The following is a 21,825-nucleotide window of genomic DNA, read 5'->3' on the forward strand; positions in this document are numbered from 1 at the left end:
GCTAACTTGCTTGTTCCTTGGAGAAGCTCAGTGAAATGTCATGTGGATAAATAAATGAATGGACCCAGCAAAGTATGTCCCATACCCCAAGTACCAGGAAAAGAGTGGACTCCTCCCTCATTCTACCCAAGCTCTCTTTCACCATTAGGGAAGATACATTTTCCACTCAAGGTATAAATTGCAAGAGGGTGCCTACCTATGGAGTACAGTAGACAAGCCAGCCACCTGCTGATGGAAAATGAAGTTAAACTCTTAAGTGTCCACATTTGAATTTCAATCTCCCATCTCACTATTATCTGGCATATATGTCTGGCTATTAAAAAAAAGTGGACTTGATTATTTAATTAGGGTACAAAGGCTTAGATAGTGCACATCATGGACTTTGAGATGGCTTATGTTTGGGGAGATTTTCTTTCACACATATAGCCTTCTAATGGTGTTTTCAGGCTAATATTTTATTCAACAAGTATTTATCGAATTGTTATTTATGAGGCATTGAAACTAAGTTGAAAGAAAACCTAACCCCTACCCACCCATGAGCTTAGAGTTGAGTTGGAATAGCTAACTATGAGAGGCTATAGGACAATAAACAATGTAGAAGTTCACAGGAGGAGATGCCTGTGAACTTGGTGTGAGCCCAGGAAGCCTTAGAAAGTCATGAGTTTGGCCTTGGAAGAATTTGGAGTAAGAAAGGAGTCATGCCCTGGCCGGTTTGGCTCAGTGATTAGTGTGTCAGCCTGCAGACCGAAGGGTCCCGGGTTTGATTCCCTGTCAAGGGCATGTACTTGGGTTGCAGGTTCCCGGTCCTGGTCTGAGCACATGCGGGAAGCAACCAGTTGATGTTCCTCTCTCACATCGATGTTTCTCTCTCTCCCCCCACCTCTCTTCCTTCCACTCTCTCTAGAAATCGATGGAGAAAATGCCCTTGGGTGAGGATTTAAAAAAGGAAAAGAAAGGAGTCAGGTTTTAGATGATAGAGGGTAGAATAGGCCCTTGCCACAGGTTCCTTGCTGCTAGTCTTAGAGGCCAAGTGCCCATATTCACCTTCCTGAAGTACTCATTCATATTTTGAGTCCATACTGCATAAGCTGGCACGGAGTCCTCTACAGTGGCCTCTACCCAACTTAAAAGTCTTACCTCAGTGTTTCCTAAGACAGACCCAGAAGGAGTGGTGTGTCTACACAACATAGCACAGAGGACACTTTGTGCTACCCACTGTTGTACACTTGTGTCCTTTTATTCAAATGCATTGTTGTTTCCTACATTCTCTGCTTATCCAGACCCCACACATCTCAAATGCCGTGAGAGACTCAGGGACTGTAGGAAAGACACCACTTCCAGCTGGGGGCTGGAGTTGGGTAAATTTCACAAAGGAGGCTGCATCTGAGCTGGGTCTTGAAGGATGAATAGGATTTTGAGGTTGAAAGGGAGGCTTTTCCAGGTGGAGGGAGAAGGTTGAGAGGAGAAGGAAATGCCTGGGGATAAATGTTCAGGAGACATTAGTTCATATTAACTGGAGCATAGAGAAGATACGATAGGGCATGAGACTGTAAAGGCGGAGTGGAGTAAGATTGTGGAAAATGAATGCCAGGCCAAAGGGTTTAGATTTTGTTTGGCAGAGATACTGAGGTATGTTAGCTTTTTACAGCTGAGTGTTGTCTATCAAGATAGAGCATCTGATTTGTTTAGGGAGGTGAGGAGAACTTAGGATCTGACTTTAGGACATTAAAAGAGATAATAGGAAGGCAGGGACAAAAGAAGTATATTATAGGTAGAAGCAGCAGTACTGTTTACTGAGTGGATGTGGATCAGAGAAGGGAGTCCTTGATCATTGTTGCCCCTCCCCTTTTTTATTTTGAAAAATGTTAAAGTTACAGGAGAGTTACAAGAATATTATACCAGCCCAACTGGCGTGGCTCAGCAGTTGGGCATCGACCTATGATCCAGGAGATCAAGGTTCAATTCCTGGTCAGGGCACATGCTCGGGTTGTGGGCTTTATCCCCAGTAGGGGCCCTGCAGGAGGCAGGGGATTGATGATTCTCTCTCATTGATGTTTCCCTCCCTCTCTCTCTCTCCCTTCCTCACTCTGAAATCAATAAAGACATATTAAAAAAAAAAAGAATATTTTACCAACTATGCATACACCAGTAGGAGGGGCAGGTTTGGGACTGGTATGAGAGCAACATGGAAATGTCTTTCTAGATTATTGAGGTGCTGAAGCTGGTTTACAAATACCCCCATCTCAGTAGATAGAAGCATCACCCTTCTAGCTCCTCAACCCAGAGGGAAACCTTTGTTTCTCCATATCCATTAGTCAGTAATCCTGTTGAGACCATCAACATTTTGCCAGAATCCAAGTATTTTTTACTAGCTCCTCTGCCACTATATCAGTCCAAGTCACCATCATCTCTCTCACAGGGATTATTACAATAGCCTCCTGACTGGTTGTCATCCCTCTGCTGTTGCCTCCCTACAGCTTGTGTCCAACATAGCAACCAGTGTGATCCTGTTGAAATGTGAGATTTTGTTTTCCTCTGGTTAGAACCCTCCAGGGTTCTTCCAGTCTCATTCAGTGAAGGCAAACCTCTTAGAGTGGCCCACAGGGTCCTATGTTCGCTGATCCTCTTTCAATTTCTCTGACCTCATTTCTTACTACTCTCCCCCTTGCTCATTCTGTTCCAGTTACACTTGCCTCCTTGAACATCCAGGGCCTTTGCACTGCTGTTTCTTTTGTGTGTAATACTTCTTCCCAGATACCCTTACCTACTCCAAGTCTTTCCTTACATGTCTTTTTCTTAGTCTTTCTTTGACAATAGTATTTAAAATTGCAATCCTTCTGCCCACTCACTCCCCCTGGCACTGTAATCCTTGTTCCTTGCTTTTTTCCTCTATAGCACTTTTATCACCTTCTAATATAGTATGTAATTGACATCATTTATCCATCTTCCTTACTAAAATGAAAGATTTAGAGGGTGGGATTTTTGTTCGTTTTGTTCACTGATGTATCTCAGAGCCTGGAACTGTATGTGGCATGTTGTTGGTGCTCAGTAAAATATACTGAATGAATGTGAATGAGTGAAGTGCCATATGACTTGTAAAGATGAGAAGTATTTCAGGAGTTATAGGAGAAAGATCACTTTCAGCTTCATGGAGGAGGTGATATGGAACAGGGCCTAGAAGCCATAGGAATGACATTCTTGAATATGTCCAGTAGGCTGTCAAATTTCTGGCGGTGGGCCAAGTAAAAGGCACATCCTCTGGAATGTCTAAGTCATTGCATGGCTCCTAGCTGCAACAAGACATAACAGAGCAGGAATTCTCTGTAATCACTGGGCCCCAATCTCTCAGATTCTATGTATTTGCTATGGGGTATAGCCTAGAAATTGGGATTTTGTAAGTTCCCAGATAATTTTAATGTGTAATGAGAACCTCTACAATAGAAGATAACAAGGCTTCACAGGTGCTGAGAGGACACAGAGACTACATAGGATCTGGTGGCTTAGTCATTGAGGGCTTGCAAGAGGGCTGGACTGGGAGTATAGAGAGCATCCGAGACCAATGTGGAAGGAGAGAGGGTGTTCCAGGCTAGAAGGAAGGAGCAGTGGGAGGGGGCCATTGCACTGGGTGGATTCCCTGAGGGCAATAAGCTGGGACTCACAGGGGCAGGGGCCTGCGTATTTCCTAATTCTATTACGCAGTGAAACTCCAGTTTGGGCAACTCTGGGCTCTAGCACCAAGGACCGAGGGCAGATTTAGAGGTCTGGACTAGGGAAGCACAGAGGCTGCGGGAAGTCAGAACCCTAGAGACTCTAACACCAGTTCATGGGCACTCCACCCCTTTTCCAGCAGGCAGTTTCCTCTTCCATGGCCTGGGAAAATATGAAAATGCTTCCAGAGGAGGCTATAACTTAAACTTGTACACACATTCTAAAATGTCCAGTCCTAGGAGGGGCTGGCCTGCCAGTCCCTAGGTGTAACTCAGATATAGCCTTGCACCCACCTGGGTGAGAGGTGTCTCTTATGCTCTGTCTAAAGAGGTTGGAGTTTTGGAACAAAGGGGCTATATAGGAGGAGGGAGACGAATTTTAGCCTGGCACCCAAATGTGACTGCTTTAATCCCATTAAAGGCCTCTCACGGCTCTCAGGATGAATTCCTACAAGACCCTTCACACCCTAGTTCTGTCCACTGACTTCTCCAGCCCTCTTGTGGTCATTCCTCCCAGTTATTTTGAAATCCCTTGGTTCCTTGAACACAGTATTTTTCAACAGTAGGAAAAAAGACAGTAGTGGGCTAAAAAGTTAATTTATTGTAATGAGTTGCAACCAGCACTAAGGGTAAAAGAAAAAAGGAGGGCTAGAATAGAATAAAAACCATCTGTGTGCATTGCACATAACAAAGGTGAGCCCGGCCGGGCGTGGCTCAGCGGTTGAGTGTCGACCTAGGATCCAGGCGATCGGGGTTCGATTCCTGGTCAGGGCACATGCCCGGGTTGCTGGCTGCAGCCGATCAATGACACTCATCATTGATGTTTCTGTCTGTCTCCCTCTCCTTTCCTCTCTCTGAAGTCAATAAAGATATATTTAAAAAAACACCAAAAAAAAAACAACCCAAAAAAAACACAGAGATGAGACTTGTCCTGTGTGGGTGCACTTGCATGTACAGTATTTCTTGCTGTAGAGCGAGTGAAAACCTCTGTACAGTGCAGTCCCTTTTGGGAATAAGATTCTGTTTAAATGGTGCCTTCTTGGCAGTCAGCGAACTAAATTGTTGCTCTGCAAATTCCTATCACATGCTATCGTTCCTTTGTGCACTGATCACACTTTTATTTTATTTGTTTGTTAAAAAAATACTTTTATTGATTTTTGAGAAAGAGAGGAAGAGAGAAAGAGAAACATTGATCAGCTGCCTCCTGCACGCCTTCATGTGTCGTGACTGGGAATCAAAGCAGCAACCCTTTGGTGTATGGGATTATGCTCAACCAACTGAGTTACAATGACCACTTTAAAAAAGAAGATTTATTCAGTTGCCTGTTTTCTGTGCAGATTGCAAGCTCCATGGGGGCAGGGACTGTGTGCACCTAACGTTGTATCTGTCACTAGAGAAAACTCTTATATTGAATGGCTGAATGATAAACCTGAATTTAGGTTCCAGCTGTGTTGAAATTCTTAGAAAAGTTCTCTTTATTTTTTCCAACTTTTTATCTGAAAGATTTCAATATACAGAAAAGTTGAAAGAATAGTATTATAATACCCTATATATCCTCCACTTAGATGAACTATTAACATTCTTCCATAATTGCTTTTTATCTATCATCTATCTATCTATCTATCTATCTATCTATCTATCTATCTATCTATCTATCTATCTATCTATCATCTATCTATCTATCATCTATCTATCATCTACCATTTTTTTGAATCATTTGAAAGTAAGCTTGGATGTAACCTTCATACTATGGCATGCTTCTAAGGATATGGTTATTCTCCTACATAATAACAATACTATTAACATACCTAAGAAAAAGAATATAATTCCATGATACCACCTAAAGTGTAGTCTATATTTATGTTTTTCCCAGCTGCCCCAAGAATGTGCTTTATAGCTACTTTATTTCAAGTCAGAATAAAATCAAAGGTCACATATTGCATTTAATTTTGTGTCTCTTTAGTTTCTTTTAATCTAGAATGGTTCTTTTGTCTTTTTTTTTTAATGACATCGACTTTTGGAGAAGTCAAGAACAGTTATCCTTCGTAATTTTCCACAAAATTGATTTCTGTTTTCCTATGGTGGTGGTTCCTCCTGAACCTCTGTATCTCCTCTAAACTGGAACAAGCTTTTTAGAGGATTGATTAAACATTTTTGGCAAGAATATCTCTTCATTCTGCATCACCTCCAGAAGCACATGATGTCAATCATTCCACCTTAAGTAGTGCTGTTTTTTAACTTGTTTAAGATCTATCCTATGTAAAGATATGTTTTCTTTTTGCCATTAGTAAGTAATTTGTGAGGATAATAAACTCCAGCACCATGTGAAGAATCTATTCCTCTGCAGCCTAATGTTTTTAGCAATCATCCATGACCTTTTAGCAACCATCCGTGATCACTTGGGCAAGTTCTTTACCTGAGACTCAGTTTCTTAATCTTCAATATGGTGATAATAATGTCTGTCATTTTGGGATTTGATATGTATGGCATTTAAAAGTGATGTATAAAATTGCCTATGAAAATGCTGTCATGGTCTGCCATAATTTTTCCCTTTCTCTGAGAACACTGTCCCTCTTCCTTTAAGAAACTTCTCCCTGCCATGGCTGTTGTGGCTTAGTTTGTTTAGTGTCCTCCCATGCACCTAGAGGTCACCAGTTCCATTCCCAGTCAGGTCACATGCCTGGGTTGCATGCAGGAGGCAGCTGATCAATGTTTCTCATCACTGATGTTTCTATCTCTCTCTCCCTCTCCCTTCCTCTATCTGAAATCAATAAAAACAAAGAAGCTTCTCCCTACTCTGCTCCAAATATGTGGTCCAAATTGCTGGCTTCTTAGATGACCCTATCTGCCTGGCCACTGTGGGCACAGCTAACTCATCTTCTTTGGCCAGAGTAGGAGTGGGAATAGGGTGAGGAAAACATTCATATTCAGGGTGACTAAATATGAGGATGTGGCTCTGTAAGTGGACTGTTTCTCCTGGACAATGAAAACTTATGAGGTGGAAGAGATCAGAGCTACCTTTCTGAAATCAGGGCAGAGAGTCATCCGGGGTGTTCCTGGCCTGGCTCCAGTCCTCACCAGCCGTACCTATGCCCTGACCCAGCTAAGCCAATAAAGGCCCCCTCTTGCCTGAACACTTACAAATTGGGTTGTAAACTTTGTGACAGAATCTGAATAGCACAAGGTCTATCATATAATTCTCACATAGATGACTCAAATTACTGTGGTCCATGTCCCTCATCCCTTCCTGTTGTCTTTGAATATGTACATACTGGCTAGTGGAGAGGTGTAAAGGGGTGTTAGTCATGGTCCTGATCCTGAATTTTAAAATCTTATGAGTTGTAAATGCATTTTCTTGGTGAGTGCAGGCGTGCGGGGGTGGGAGGGGTTGTACCTGGGGCTGGTGACTTATCCAGCTCCAACTGTGGCTGCTTTTGCCACTAGAACCAGCTCCCCACCCAGATCCCCAGGGCTGGAAGCGAGTCCTGCCTCCACTGAGTGCCCTGTCTTTGAAGAGTGAAAAACCAGCCAGGGTGATGAGAACTGCAGTCTTACTCTGGGAGGGCAGAGGAGGGAAATGAATGTGAGATCCAGGAAGGCCCGAGGGAGATCAGGGCGCATGCGCAAAACAAAGGCTGGCGGAGAGCCTGGGAGCGAGTCTTGGGGAAGGCGAGTGAATTGACAGGGCCCTGGGGAGTCAGAAAACTCAGGGTTTCTTCCAGGTTCCTGGTCCAGGCTGCTATTTGTGCAGCTCTATCTCTTTGCGGGGGTAGGGGGGGTGGAGAGGGTGGAGAGGGGGTGTCAATTGTGACGTCTTTTCCAGCCACTTTTCATTGGATCATTTCTGTCATCCAACAGGAGTTACTATTATTAATCCCCTTTCACATACGAGAAAACTGACGCCCAGGAAAGAAAAGTAACTTACTCAAGGCCACCCTGCTGATAATAGTGTTGGAATTCGAATTCAGATCCGGCGGACTCCAGCTTGCTCCAGCCCCCATCCCGTTCTGCCCACTGGTGAGCAAGGCTGGACCGTGGACAACCCTGGAGGCAAGGTTCCCCTCACCGAGGGCCAGGTGAGCGGCCGGACGGCTGATCCCAGGGTGAGCCCCGGCCTTCGGCCGCGGGGTCCCGGGGCTCGGGAACTCTGCCCGGAGACCAAGCGTACCTGCGCGGGCCTCTGGGCCAACGGAAGCCTGGACCTCGAGCAGAAGGGGCCGACGAGAGGGGCGGGGCAAGGGCTCACCCCAGCTCCATGGGGCATCCCGCAGGGAATCCCTGCGCTGGAGACCGGGAGAAGAGACCCTGACTGTGGCCCGGAAGAGAGAAGGGGAGACGGGTGGAAGGTGAGTGGAGGTGGCTCCACGGGTCAGGAGGGGGAGGGCATGGAGAAGGCCGCCCCCCGCCCTCCGTCCCCCACCCACCACCTGCCTAAACATAACCGGTTGAGCTATTGAGACCCACAGGGTGGTGACTGGGGGTGGATGGCCGGGTTGGGACCCATCGTTGCGTCTGGAAAACGTCACTGACTTTGGGGCCACGGAAGGTCTGGGCAGAAGAAGGTTGCCAGTGGGAGGAATGTCCTTCTCCCTGGCAGCCCTCCTGGTCTCTTCCCTGTTCCAACCCAGGTGTACTTTATGTCGCCCACCTCTTTATCCCCCATACAGTTTCCAGGTGTTGCCGGGGTGCATAGGGCCTGGGGAGGTGACAGGGCTGCTCTCAGGCTGTTGCAGGGTGGCTCAGGGAGACTGTCCCAGAGGGAACCCGGATTGAGGACCCTCCACCCAAGCTGGTGGTTCTCAGGTGCTGTTCCTGGCCCCATAGAGGAGTTCGCAGATCTTCTGCTTTCTAGTGTCTGAGGTCCTTTTAAAATAATTAAGTCCAGCCGGCTTGGCTCAGTGGTTGAGCAGCAACCTGAGACCCAGGAGATCTTGGTTCCATTCCTGGGCACATGCCTGGGTCATGCTTATAGGCTCAACCCCTGGTGGGGGATGTGCAGGGGGCAGCCAATCAATGACTCTCATCATTGATGTTTCTATCTCTCTCTCTCCCTCTCCTTTTCTCTCTCTGAAATCAATAAAGACATATTTTTAAAATAATAATAATAATAATAATAATAATAATTAAAACAGTCAATGATAGTAGATGACAGTTTTTTTGTTTTGTATGCCCTTGGCAAAATAAAAAGTTGGCAATCTTACCTTCCTCCATTCTCCTCTCCCTTTCTCACATATGCACATGAATATACCTATTAGAAAAAAGTCACAGGTTCCACTAAATTTCACATTTGGAAATCACTGAGTTAAACTGGCCAGTAGGGGCTGGTGAGGTGGGAGGGACAGCCACATGGTTTTCTGGTCCCTGGCCCCCACTGACTGACTGACTGTGATCCTGGACCAATGGAGCTTTCTCTCCTGCTCTCTGTTTCTTCATCAATATAAAGGGATCTACAAATCCTCTTTATATTAAAATGTCAGTAGTCCTTTGAGTCTGGCCTATAGTGCATTCCTCAAATTGCATATTCATCCAGTCCCAGAACTAAGGGCTGTTCCATGCAGAACCCTGGCCTATCCTCAGAGAAAGGCCAACAAGGTCCACCTCACTGCAGAGCAGGGTTGGGGGTAGAGGTGGGGAGTGCAGACAGGAGGTGGTACACTGGGAGGCCCCACGTGGTAAACCCAGGCTGGGGAGGGGAAAGCACTGTATCAATATGATGTGTTTATTTGTCTCTCTTTGCAGTAGTTACCAAGAGCCTGCAAATTCCTGTCTTTTTTTTGGTCCCTGAATTGTCCCCATTGGCCTAAACCTGGCATGGGGCGTCCAGTAAGTACACAGTTAATTTTTGTCGAGGGAATGGATAATGGTTAGTGTCTGGGAGGTCTACATGGAGTGGACAGGATCAAGCTGAGCTTTCCAGAAGAGATGGGATTTAAAAGATCTGGAAGAGCAGAGAGGGCACCCCCAGGGAAGGACCCCAAGCATGGAAGCTGCAGATGCTTGGGATCACTGTGGTAGTCCAGGACATGGGGGATGTGGGTGCAGGAAGGGTGCATGGTTGGGAAACTTCGTGAAGACTGAGATGAGGAAGGCTGATGAGCTGGACGCATGGGAGAAGGGGAGAAGACAGCATGAGCTCCTGGCTACAGTGTGGGTGATGGAGAGAATGACTGAAATAGGGATGACACTCAGGTCAGTTTTAGACAAATTGAGATTGCAGGAGATAGACAGGAAGGGGTACAGACCATCAGATGAAAATGTCTAGGGTACTGCATCCCATCCAGAGCATGGGGATCCATATGTAGTCATGACTCCTACCTGGAGAGTTTTACAGCTGGGACTCAACACTCTCTGGTCCCACCTCCTTCATCATTTTAGAGTGAAGGAAAGTGAGGCCCTGAAGTTCAGGTGACTCATCAGTCGGCCTGGAGGGTGGAGGGGAGATCGAAGGGTTACTTTGGAGAGAGGGAAGGATCCAATTTTTCAGGTGGGAAGAAGAGAAACTAGTGAGCGACAGAAAGGAGAAAGCACGTTAGAATGTTTCCAGAGCATTCTAACAGCGTTCAAAGAGGAGCAGTGGTTTAACCATTTATAAACAGCATAGTTGGGTGGGAGGACCAAGAGAGCACCCACACCTGTGCCCTCTGCCATTGTGCCTGTTCTGCTATAGTGATCAACAGTTCTCAAAGCCTCAAAGACACTCCTTGTCTCCAGCTGCAGTGAGGGGGAGGATCTGCATTGGGGACCAAGGAGAGGCCCTAATGCCTGGGCATGAGCAAGGGTGTTTGCAAAGGGTGCAGAGAGGTAAGAGCAGCACCTTCACTCTGCACAGCTTGAATCCTTAGTGCTGCCAAGCACAGCCCTATTTATACAGGAGTCTCCAGGCCTGACTTTGGGCATGACTTGGAAAGAAGGGCTGTTCTGTTGTCTTAGGGTGCCCCTCACCTCCCTTATCATGTGCCCCCCTTCTGCACTGCCAGGGTCATCACAGTGCCACCCGGATGCACTCCAATCAGGACTGCCCTCCCCACACCACCCCAGGCTCCTACTCAACTCCTCTCCTTTCTCCACTAGTTCCTCTCTGCCTTGGGGAAAACTCATTCCTCAGGGCTGCCAGGCTTGGCAAAGGCAGAGGAAAGCAGATGAGTTGAATAAATTTGCCCTTAGATTGTAAATGGCCACTAGCCCCTTTTCCCACAGGAATATTTGAATTTTAGGGGTTCATCCCCTCAGCCCCCCCACCCCCAACTTTAACCGAGCACTTGAGTCCCAGCACTCTGCTTGACTCTTTAGTATGCAGTATTTCATTTGGCCCTCCCAATGACTCCCTCGGCTAGTGTTATATCTCCCTCTTCCAAATGGGGGGCCCAAACTCCTGAGAGTTTTAGCAAGCTTCCCAAGGTTACACAGCTAGCAAGCGATTAAGCTGGGATGACAGTCGAGGGCTTCTAAAGCCAAGTTCAGCCAGATCTTCTACATCTCAGGTGCTCATTCAAAAGAAGGTATCTTTAATGACAGACACTGGTGAAGGAGAAGATATGAGGGATCCTTAACTAAGGGCTTGACCTCTAGGCCTAGAGGGTACCTGGGGCTTCAGGAAATTCTATGAAACTCTAAAACTATTTTCAAAACTTCCTCTGTGCATATGATCTGCTCATTTTTTCAGTAGAGGGCTCCCCCTGGCGAGGTGGACTTGTCTCCATCTAAACCCAGTGTCCTGAGTCAAGAGGGCCAGTCACTGAGTAAGGGCACTTCAGAGCCTGGGCTTATCTCCCCCTGGTCCTCATTCTGAATTCTCAAAAGGCAAATAGCTGACTGAAAGAGGGTGTTGGAGAGGCTCTTCTGTGGCCAGTGGGTGGTTGATAACAGAATTGAATGTTTAGAACTTTAGAGCTGGAGGAGGTTGGGGACAGCCTAGTCCAACCTCCTCATTTTACGGAAGTGGAAATTGGGACTCAGAGAAGGGACCCCACATGCCCAAGATCACCCAGTGAGTTAGTGGCAGAAAATGTCTTATGTGTTTCTTAGGTCCACTGAAGAGGTCTGTAAGGCTGTCAAGTTTATTGAGGCAAAGAAGCCAACATTTACTGAGCCTCACCTATGTGCTAGCATTTGTGCAGGCCACCTCTTGTGCCACACGAGAATTGGGAGTAGGCGCCCCACCTCTTGCCCTCACTTTTCGCTTACACAGGTGATGCTGACTTTAGAGGACAAGGAAATAAAGGGCTTCACATGGGTCATAGCCCCGGCCTTGACCTCCCTGGGCTACCTGCTCATATTGCTGGTTGCCATCTTCCCCTTCTGGGTGCGACTTGTGAATGAAGAGTCCGGCGAAGTGTTTTTCAGTGGCCTGTTTGAGAACTGCTTTCATATCAAGTGCTGGAAGCCTCGACCCTTATCCCGTAAGGAGGGATGGAGGCAGGGACTGGGGAGACAGATGGCTGGTGCAGGGACTGGGGAGTGGCAGAGGACAGGATTTAATAAGCCTGTAAGGGTATTTTCGCTGAGTCTCCACTCTCTTGGGGTTAAGAGGAATGTAGGCGGCTGGGAAGGGGTTAATAATGTCAGGCTGACACCAGAGTCAGCAACAAAGCTTATTTCTGGGGAAAGAGTGGCTCCACCTGGGATGAGGGAGGGGATCTTGCCCTATTCTGAGAGGCTTCCCTACCTCTCAGGGCTGCTGTTAGCCTATCCAGACAGCACCCTAGGGCTCCTAGCTCTACTGGGATTTCAGCTTCTGTTTCTCCCTTTGGTCACACACCTGTCCAAGTCTGGGTGGCAACTCTGCTGATAATGTGCTCAGGCCTGGGTACCACATTATCAAGGAGGCACTCAAGACCATGTTTTACAAGGAACTTGGAAAGTTCATGATGGTATCTGTCTTGGAAAAGAGGTGACTTCAGGAGACCTAGGGGTTACCTCCTGGTGATAGGAAAGAAGAGCCACTTTGGAGAAGAGAGGTCAGACTGGGCGAGCTCTTTGATCCAGAGTTCCTCAACCTTAGCACTTCTGACATTTTGAGTTGAGTAATCTTTGTTGTGGGGGTTCCCCTCTTTCTTACAGGTTAATAGCACCCCTGCCCTCTTCTACCCACTAGATACCAGTAGAACCCTCCCTCCATTAGTGGTGACAAACAGTTACTTCAAATATCCCCTGTGGGGGGAAAATTGTCTCTGGCTAAGAAGCACTGTTTTAACCCCAGGGTAGGTTCTAGAACTCCGGGTCTTCAACAATACCTTTGGCTCTTTGCTCCACCCCCAGCTGTCCATTTCGGCATGCTTAGGAGCATATACCAACTCATTTTATCATGGGTGTGAATCATGCCAACAGTAGGAGAATAAATCACCCTGTTCTTAAGACTCTGGCTCTGCTATCTTGGGCCTGTTTCATTACCTCTGTTTACCAGGATAATTATAGGGGTTCCCCGCAGAGTTCAGAACATCTTGATTTTCCACTTATTTCAGTGTGACCAATACAAGGATTGTTTCCTCATGTAACAAATTTTATCACTAGGTGTTTATTTTATGTTGTTTTTAAAGCCACCATTTGTCCATCTAATTTTCGTTGTTGTTTACATCCATGTCATGGGGAACAAAATAGGGCCAGAGCATTCTTGGGGCCAAAGTGGGAGGGTCGGAACCTTGGTCCCAGGCTACATATTGGGGCCTGAGGTGGCGGAGCTACAAGTGCCATCCCTGCCCAGGATCTGTGGGCTGTGTGGGCTCTGCCCTTTGGGGTTAGGGTGCCCAGCACAGCCTGCTCTCCCTCCTTGCAGTTTACATCATCCTTGGCCGTGTTTTCCTGCTGTCTGCTGTCGTCTTGTCTTTCCTCACCACCCTCATCATGGTGTCTTTTGCATCTCAGCTCTTCCCAAGGACCTGGAAGTACAATATTTTATCGGCCTTCATCAGCTTCCTCACAGGTGTGGAGCAGGCAGGCAGGCCTTGGGGAGGGCCTGGGGAGGGGTCCAAAGGGGTGTGGGGAGGAAGGGGGGTGGTCTTTGTGATGTCGAGAGAGGATTTTAAGGCCTCTCTTTTCTGTTGGCTTCTCTATGAAGTAGCCCACCCCCATATACACCCCCTCAGTATTTATGACCCCTCTTCTTTGGGGCTTTTCAGTACTTACACTTCCAGCTAGCACAGTCCTCACCACATTGGTTGGTGTCATTTCTTTTGTGGTCTTTTTACCATAATCTATCCCAGTGACTGACAGAGTGTCTGGAATAGAATTCTAATATAATTGAAATATATGATATAAATGAAATATAAATGTTTTTTGGATGAATGAATAGAAGAGACCATCTCTGCCCTTTGGAACCTCTGACTTTTAAAGGTTGACCAAGGTGCTCTACTGCCATGAGGTGGAGAGCTGGAAGGGTCATGGTGGGAGAATCAGGTTGTGTTTCATCTAAAGCATCACACCCAGAGGGCCTAGGCTAGAGTCAGCTTAGGTCATAACACAGAGGGTACCCAGGAAAGAGATTTCTGATTAGGGGGCCCCTGGGAGGTGAGACACATGGCCTTTGGGCTGGGAAAGAGGGCAAGAAAGGCATGTGGGGTGGAAGTTATTGGCTATGAGAGGGCAAGGTGTGCCATCAGGAGAAAGGAGCCTCCATGCAGGAGTCACATAGGCTGTAGGCCATGTGGCTCTGTCTGATTAAGTCTGAGAAAGGCTGGAGTGAAGGCAGACCCAGAGAAGGAGAGCAAGTGTGCTTCTCTGTGACCCTGCAGGGGCTTGTGCTTTCCTCGCTTTGTTGCTGCATGCCCTGGAGATCCAGAGTCTGAGGATGAAGCCCAGCCCTTCCCAATTCGCCGTGCAGTGGCCTTATTACGTCCTGGGCTTCGGCATCCTTCTATTCATAGTGGCTGGTGAGTGTCCTGGGACTGGTGCCCCTCTCGTTGCCCTCTGTCTGGATTCAGAAGCCATGGACCCTCTAGAGCTGCACTGTTCAAGACTGCAGTCACTAGCTACATGTGGCTATTTAACTTTAATTAATAAAATGAAATAAAGTTAAAAATTCAGTGCCTCAGTCACACTAGACACATTATAAATGTTCCATAACCACATTATTACGTGTCTAGTGGTTACCATGTTGGGTGGTACAGATATAGAAATTTCCATGGTTGTAGAAAGTTCTACTGGACAGCACTGCTCTACCCCCAGTCATTGTCCTTCCCAATTCTTATCCTACTTGACTTGAGAACCAGACTCTTCCAACTTTTCATACTCTCCCTTTACCATCCTGGTTCCTCAGACTTTCTGGTCCTCTCTCTGTCTTTATCTTGAAATCTAAGATCTTATTCCTCACTCTACCCCCTTTACCTTTACCTAACATCACCATGTAAGTTCATAATCCTATCTAATTTTGTCCCTAATCCTCTCCCTGCTACATTAACCTGACTCGTGATTATAATGCTTTTTTAAAAATATGTTTTTGCCTGGCCAGGTGTGGCTCAGCGGTTGAGCATCGACCTAGGATCCAGGCGATCGGGGTTCGATTCCCGGTCAGGGCACATGCCCGGGTTGCGGGCTCTATCCCCAGTTGGGGTTGTGCAGGAGGCAGCTGATCAATGATGACTCTCTCATCATTGATGTTTCTGTCTCTCTCTCTCCCTCTCCTTTCCTCTCTCTGAAATCAATAAAGATATATTTAAGAAAAATAAAAATAAAAAATATGTTTTTATTGATTTGAGGAGGGGGCGGAGAGAGACAGAAACATCAATGGTGAGAGAATCATTGATCAGCTGCCTCCTGCAAGCCCCACACTGGGGATCTAGCCCACAACCTGGGCATGTGCCCTGACCGGGAATCAAACTGCGATCTCCTAGATCATAGTTTGATGCTCAACTGCTGAACCACACCATCCGGGCAGAACCATTTATTCTGAAACTTATGCTAACTGTATTTACTATAAACATATATATTCTTAAATAACATATTATTTAGTTTGCATGCTTTAAAGCTTTATATAAGTGTGCCAGGCTGGAGTGGCTAAGTGGTTGAGTGTCAACCTATGAACCAGGCGGTCACAGCTGGATTGCCAGTCAGGGCACATGCCTGGGATTTGGGCTCAATCCCCATTCGGCGGGCGTGCAGGAGGCAGCCGACTGATGATTCTCTCTCATCATTGATGTTTCTATCTGTCTCTCCCTCTCCCTTCCTCTCTTTGAAATCAATAAAAAAAAAAAATACAAAGATTGGCAAAAAATATATTAAAAGAAAAAGCTTTATGTAAATGTAATTGTACGGTGCTTATTCTTCTGGAACTTTCTAATTTGATCAACATTATAACCTTGAGATTCCTCCATGTAATACAAGGAACTGAGGTTCATTTACTTTTACAACCTTAAGTATTTACTTCAGTAACTTATCCACAATTTATCCATTGGATATTGGATTGTTTCCAGTTAATTTTATTTATTACCAACAACACTGCCATGAACTTTCTTGTGTATGTCTCCTGATGCACATGTGTAAGAGGGTCTCCAAGATGCCAAATACTGGAATTTCTGGATCCAGATTATGCATATTTCCAGGTTTCCTAGATGGTGCCCAATAGGTTTCCCAAAAGATAGTAATAATTTGCACTCCTACTGTCAGGAAAAGGATCCCTGTTGCTTCACCTCCTTGTCAACATTTGCAATTGTCAGACTTTTAAAGCTTTGCCAATTTAATTGGTTTAAGATAGCACCTCACACCCAGCTGGACATGGCTCAGTGGTTGAGCATCAACCTAGGATCCAGGAGATCACGGTTTGATTCCCAGTCAGGGCACATGCCCGGGTTGCAGGCTCAATCCCCAGTTGGGGGCATGCAGGAGGCAGCTGACCAATTGATGTTTCTGTCTCTCTCCCTCTCTCCCTTTCACTTTCTCTCTCTGAAATCAATAAAGATATATATATATATAAAAGATAGCATCTCATGCTATTAAAATGCATTTCCTTAATCAATCAATAAAATGCATTTCCTTAATTAATAAACAGGAAGAACATGTTTTCATATGATTAGTGGCCATTTGTGTTTCCTCTTCTAAGGAATTCTTATTTAGTATTTTTCCTATTTTTTGTCCCTTCAAAGTGATTTGTAGTTTTTTATATATTTTATATACTATTTGATTAGTGTAGGTATTGCAAATATCTTCTACTTTAGGGATTGGCCTTTTACTTCTTATACAGGGTCCTTTGAGGAACAGAAATTAATTTTACTGCAGTTAAACTTATTGATATTTCCCTTTAAGCGGTTTATTTCCTTTATGTATTATTTAAGAAATCTTTCCTTTTTGAGGTCTTAAGGATATTTTCTTTAGTATCTTCTAAAGTTTTGTAGTTTTACTTTCTATATTTAGCTTTCTAGTCCATCTTTAAAAAAAAATAATTTTATTGGTTTCAGAGAGGAAAGGGGAGGGAGAGAGAGATAGAAACATCAATGATGAGAGAGCCATTGATTGGCTGCCTCCTGTACGCCCCCTGCTGGGGATTGAGCCTGAAACCTGGGGATGTGCTCTGGCCAGGAATTGAACCACAATCTACTGGATCATAAGTTGATGCCCAACCACTGAGCCATGCCAGCTGGGCTCTTTAGTCCATCTTGACTTGACTAATGGTGTGAGGTAGGGATCACTTTCATTATGTTTTTCAAATGAATATCAAGTTGTTGTAGTGGCAGTTATTGACTAGTCTGCACTGATCTAGAGTGCCATTTCTGTTATTAATAAAATTTCCATATTCTAGTAATTTATCTATTCTAGTGCACAAACCATACTTTCATAGTTTCTGTAGCTTTATGATATCTTGATATTATATATTTTGATATCTGGTAGGAAAAATCCTCCCACTAGTTCTTTTTTTTTAAAAAAAATTTATCTTTATTGTTGAGATTATTACAGGTGTCTCATTTTTCTCCCCAATTGACCCCCTCCACTTCACTCCCACCCCCTCCCCAGGCCTTCACCTCTGGGAATCAGGGGGTGGGGCCAAAGGTGTGAGTCAGGTGCTGTTGATTCAAATATGGCGCCTGCCTACCGGCTGTGTGCGGGGAGGACTCACCAAAGGAGCAATGGCCTCCACCAGCTCTTTTGCCTGGGAGAAAGCTGCCCCTCCATCTCTCACCCGGATTTCAGGCAGGTTAGTTCCTCCCCAAGTGTCCCAGGTTCCTTTTAAGCTGATACCCGGCGCTGGGCTCAGAGGGAGCGCGCCTGAGTGAGTCCATGCCGGGCCCTTTAAGAGGAGCTGCTGGGGCTCCTGCAGCCTCCGCAACCCTCAGCGACAGTTCCCACTGGTTTCACAGCCTGGAGTTGTGGGGATTTCTCTTCCCGGCCCTGGAGCCCTGGGCTGGGGGCTGGGGGGCTGGGACCCCTCACTCCTCCAGAAAACCTCTGCCCCGAGATTCCCTCCGGGGTTTAAACCGGGGCACCAGGTGTGGGCCGGAGGCCATGTCTGGGCGATTCATCCCTGATCTGCCCGCGTCCCCGCCCCTCCTACCAGCCTTGATGCTTCTTTAGCTCCCTGGTTGTAGGGCTTCTGTTCAGCTAGGTTTCAGGAGGCTCTGAGTGATGGTGGTTCTGCATTTTAGTTGTAATTTTGATGTGGTTGTGGGAGGCCGTGGGTACAGCTGCTACCTGCGCCGCCATCTTGTTTCTCTCCCCCACTAGTTCTTTATCAGAGGTACCTTAGCTATTTTGGCCTTTTTTCTTAGGTATACAAAAATCTTTTACATATATATATTACATATAAGAAATCTTTCATTACATTTCATAGAAAAAAATCTGTTGAAATTTGTTTGGAATTACTGAATATATGGTCAACTTAGGGAGAACTTATTTAAAAAACTGGATCTTCCTATCCACAAACATGATATTTTGTTTGCATTTCCATAGGTCTTCTTTAATGGCTGTTTAAAAGTTTTATAATTTTATCCTTTTATTTGATTCCCCTCCCAGATATATGTACCTGCAATACAATGATAATTAGGTAGTAATGGGATGTTTTATTAGAAACTGTTGTGTTTATTTTTAAATATTTTAGGTAGACAGTATTTGTCATATTAAGGAAGTTAACTTCTAGTTGCAGTTTGCAAAGATTTGTGTTTTCTTTGTAATCATGAATGGATGTTAAGTTTTATTGGATGCCTTTTCTTTTTGTATGTATTGAGATCATTAAGTTTTCTCCTTTAACCCATTAATGTGGTATATAACATTAGAAATTCATCCATTATGTAATATCTTTTTTGTTATTGCTAACTTTTATTGTAATATTTTCTTTAGGACTTTGCATTCATGTTATGAGATTGGTTTTTAAAATTTCTTTTCTTGTATTGTCCTTTTCTGATTTTGATATCATGGCTTTACAGGCTTTATAAAATGAGTGAGTGTGTTCTTTCTCTAATTTCTGAATTTATGTTTAGAATTATTTGTTTTTTTTCTGTCTAAGCTTGCCTGTAAAAGGAGCTTGGTATTTCTTTATGGAAGAATTTTAAGTTCATGATTCAGTTTCTTTAAGGATTATAGGACTATTCCAGTATTTTATTTCTTCTTCAGTCAATTTTGGTAATTTATATATTTCCATAAATTTATACATTTTTAGCTAAGTTTTAAAATTTATTGACATAAAATTATTCAAAATGTTTGAAATACATTTTAAAAAAAAATAAATATATCTTTATTGATTTCAGAGAGAGGAAAAGAGAGAGAGATAGAAACATCAATGATGAGAGAGTCATTGATCGAGCCCACAACCCGGGCATGTGCCCTGACCGGGAATCGAACCCTGATTGCCTGGATCCTAGGTTGATGCTCAACTGCTGAGCCACGCCCAGCCAGGCTAAAATACATTCTTTATAATGTTTTTTAATGATAGTCAGTTAGAGATACACTCTCTCATATTTTATTTGTATGAAATTATCTTTCATTTTTGTTCATTCAAGTTAGTTTTGCTGAACACACATTTTAAGTTGACAGTTATTCTCTGAGCATTCAAGATATTATTCTCACTTCCATTGTTGTTGAGAAGTTGGGTCTCTATAAAATATTCTTTTTAATGCAGCTTTTCTTTTCTCTTGTCCTTATATTTTTAATTTATTCTCTAAATATATTTGCATTATACATGTTAAACATACTTATTGTACATATTGTACCTTCTGTGTCTTATAAGTTTAGCAACCAAATTATTTTCAGGTCTGAGTCTATTGGCTCCTGTTTATGCAGGCTCTTGGTTGTGGTGTCTTATTTCTTAGTATGTTTTATGTTTTTTGACAGTGAATTCGTTTTCCTTGGAATTTTTTTTTTCTTCCAGAAATTCTTTGAGGCTTGTATTTAAAGTGTTTCCTCAAAAAAGGATTTGTATTTGCTTCTTCCTGGCACACAGGTACCCAACTAGCCTGGGATCACAAACAAAATACATAGGTGTTGTGAATTTAGCTGCATAAGCACATAACAGCTAGCCTATGTTTATGAATTCTTGGTTAACACAGGTAACTGTGAAGTTCCAGTTTCATATGGTATTAGATTCTCCTCTTGAGAAGGCCCTGGGCTTTTTTTGTTATTTTTTGTGCTCCAAATGGCCAACAGAATGGACAATCAGAGTCACCTAGGTTGAGTGTGTCTCCAAGGTGAAAGCTAATTGTAGGCTTGCTTAACACTCTAATTCTTGTTTTCATTTTGGTTTTGGCTTCTAAGAATATCTTCCTCTGATGCCAGCTTAATGATGCATTTACAAATAAGTTTTTGAAGAAATATTTTATTTAGAATTTTTGTTGTTTTTAGTGGGAGAGTATCTAGTCTGCTATAGGCTGAAAATAAAAGTTTTCCTTTATCTTTGTGTTAACATTAATACAGCATTTACCATTCACTTAAGGTATCTTCATTTGTTCTTATGAACATCAATTCTCTTTTCCCTTCCTTTTACTTTACTAAGGGTCTTGAGTTGGGCATCAAGAGGCCTGGGTTTTGTGTTTGACCTTCCTCTCTTAAACCTTGTTTTCTCACCTATTAATGGTTAGACACTTACTAATTCCAGTGCTGGCCATGGTTCTTTGAGTTTATCCATCTGTTTGTATGCCTTGTCTTCTGGTGCATTCTGTTTCCCCTTCTGTGTCTATAATACTCTGTGTTGAAGGGGAGTATTAGGAAGGGTATGTATAGAACAGAAGGAGTTGTTTTAGTGGAGGGATTCCTGACTTCTAGGGCATGAAGCATGATAGTCTCTCTAACCTGAGCCAAACTTTTGCTGTTACCTAGGTGCCATTTGCCTCTTTCAAGAAACAGCCTGCCTGAGGTGCCATTTATTAGCCATTTCTCGGAGTATTGAGGAGACCCAAGAGATCCCGCATTTGGAGAATCTGGAGAGTTTTGGAGGAGGACTGACCTCAATACAAAGGGAGACTCTGCTGAAGGAAGAGACAGTTATCTAGTCCAGGCGAGTCTGTCCTCTACCCTTCATCAAGCTATGTGAGTGCATGTGTGTGGGTGGCACTCCCTTCTCTGCCAGTCTCTGCTACTTTTAATAAGCTTCTTGAGTGTCAAAAGTTAATGCTCCACTTCCCTATACAGTGATTCTACTTTGCTCATATTTGAATTTCTTTTTTTTGGTATTTGAAATTTGTTAAAAGTTTTTTGAATTCTTCTGAATTTCCTGAGTGACTTATCTCCCTCCCTCCCTCCCCCCTCCCTCCCTCCCTCCCCCCTTCCCTCCCCCCCCTTCCTTCTTTCCTTCCCTTTTTTTTTTTTTTTTGCAGATGTTTTCAATAAAAGAAGGACTACTGTCTGTTAATCCATACCTCAAAAACCTGGCTTGGAGGGCAGGAGGGGAGGAAGGGATATTACAAAATGATTAAGTGAAGTGAACTTTCATAAGGCAAAAACCAAATAGACTGCAACCATGAAGGTGTTTGAGTCAGTCATATTTTTAAAAAAAAGTAATCTCCCCATACAAAAGTCTGACTTGGTACAGAAAACTTTTCTTCAGTATGTATTGGGAGGAAGGATTCGGGGTGGTTAAAGGTGAAAGCATCCCCAAGATTGAGTTCCCAGGTCTGGAAGCCTGAGCCTAATGAGTCTATGCCCTGGCGAAAGCATAAAGCAAGTTAGCCAGCATGTATTGGCATTCCATCCTTCCACTAGAGTCAGA

General features: G+C 44.4%; 1 protein-coding gene across 2 annotated transcripts; it reads left to right on the forward strand.

Annotated features, from left to right (window-relative positions):
• Window positions 1-7,518: 7,518 nt before the first annotated feature.
• TMEM225B (transmembrane protein 225B) lies at window positions 7,519-21,325 on the forward strand. 2 transcript variants are annotated; one of them, XM_087815553.1, is made up of 7 exons: window positions 7,519-7,783; window positions 7,979-8,053; window positions 9,447-9,530; window positions 11,896-12,106; window positions 13,480-13,626; window positions 14,435-14,572; window positions 20,937-21,325. In XM_087815553.1, the coding sequence occupies exons 3-7, from the start codon at window positions 9,519-9,521 to the stop codon at window positions 21,107-21,109; spliced, it is 681 nt and encodes a 226-aa protein (XP_087671679.1). In that variant the 5' UTR covers window positions 7,519-7,783; window positions 7,979-8,053; window positions 9,447-9,518; the 3' UTR covers window positions 21,110-21,325. The 2 variants fall into 2 exon arrangements, with proteins under 2 accessions (XP_087671679.1, XP_016073223.2); XM_016217737.2 differs by lacking the exons at window positions 7,979-8,053; window positions 9,447-9,530 and having other exon boundaries at window positions 7,519-7,974.
• The last annotated feature ends 500 nt before the right edge of the window (window positions 21,326-21,825 follow it).

Source organism: Miniopterus natalensis, chromosome 3 (assembly GCF_054644295.1).
Source record: "Miniopterus natalensis isolate mMinNat1 chromosome 3, mMinNat1.hap1, whole genome shotgun sequence".
Taxonomy (NCBI): Eukaryota; Metazoa; Chordata; class Mammalia; order Chiroptera; family Miniopteridae; genus Miniopterus; species Miniopterus natalensis.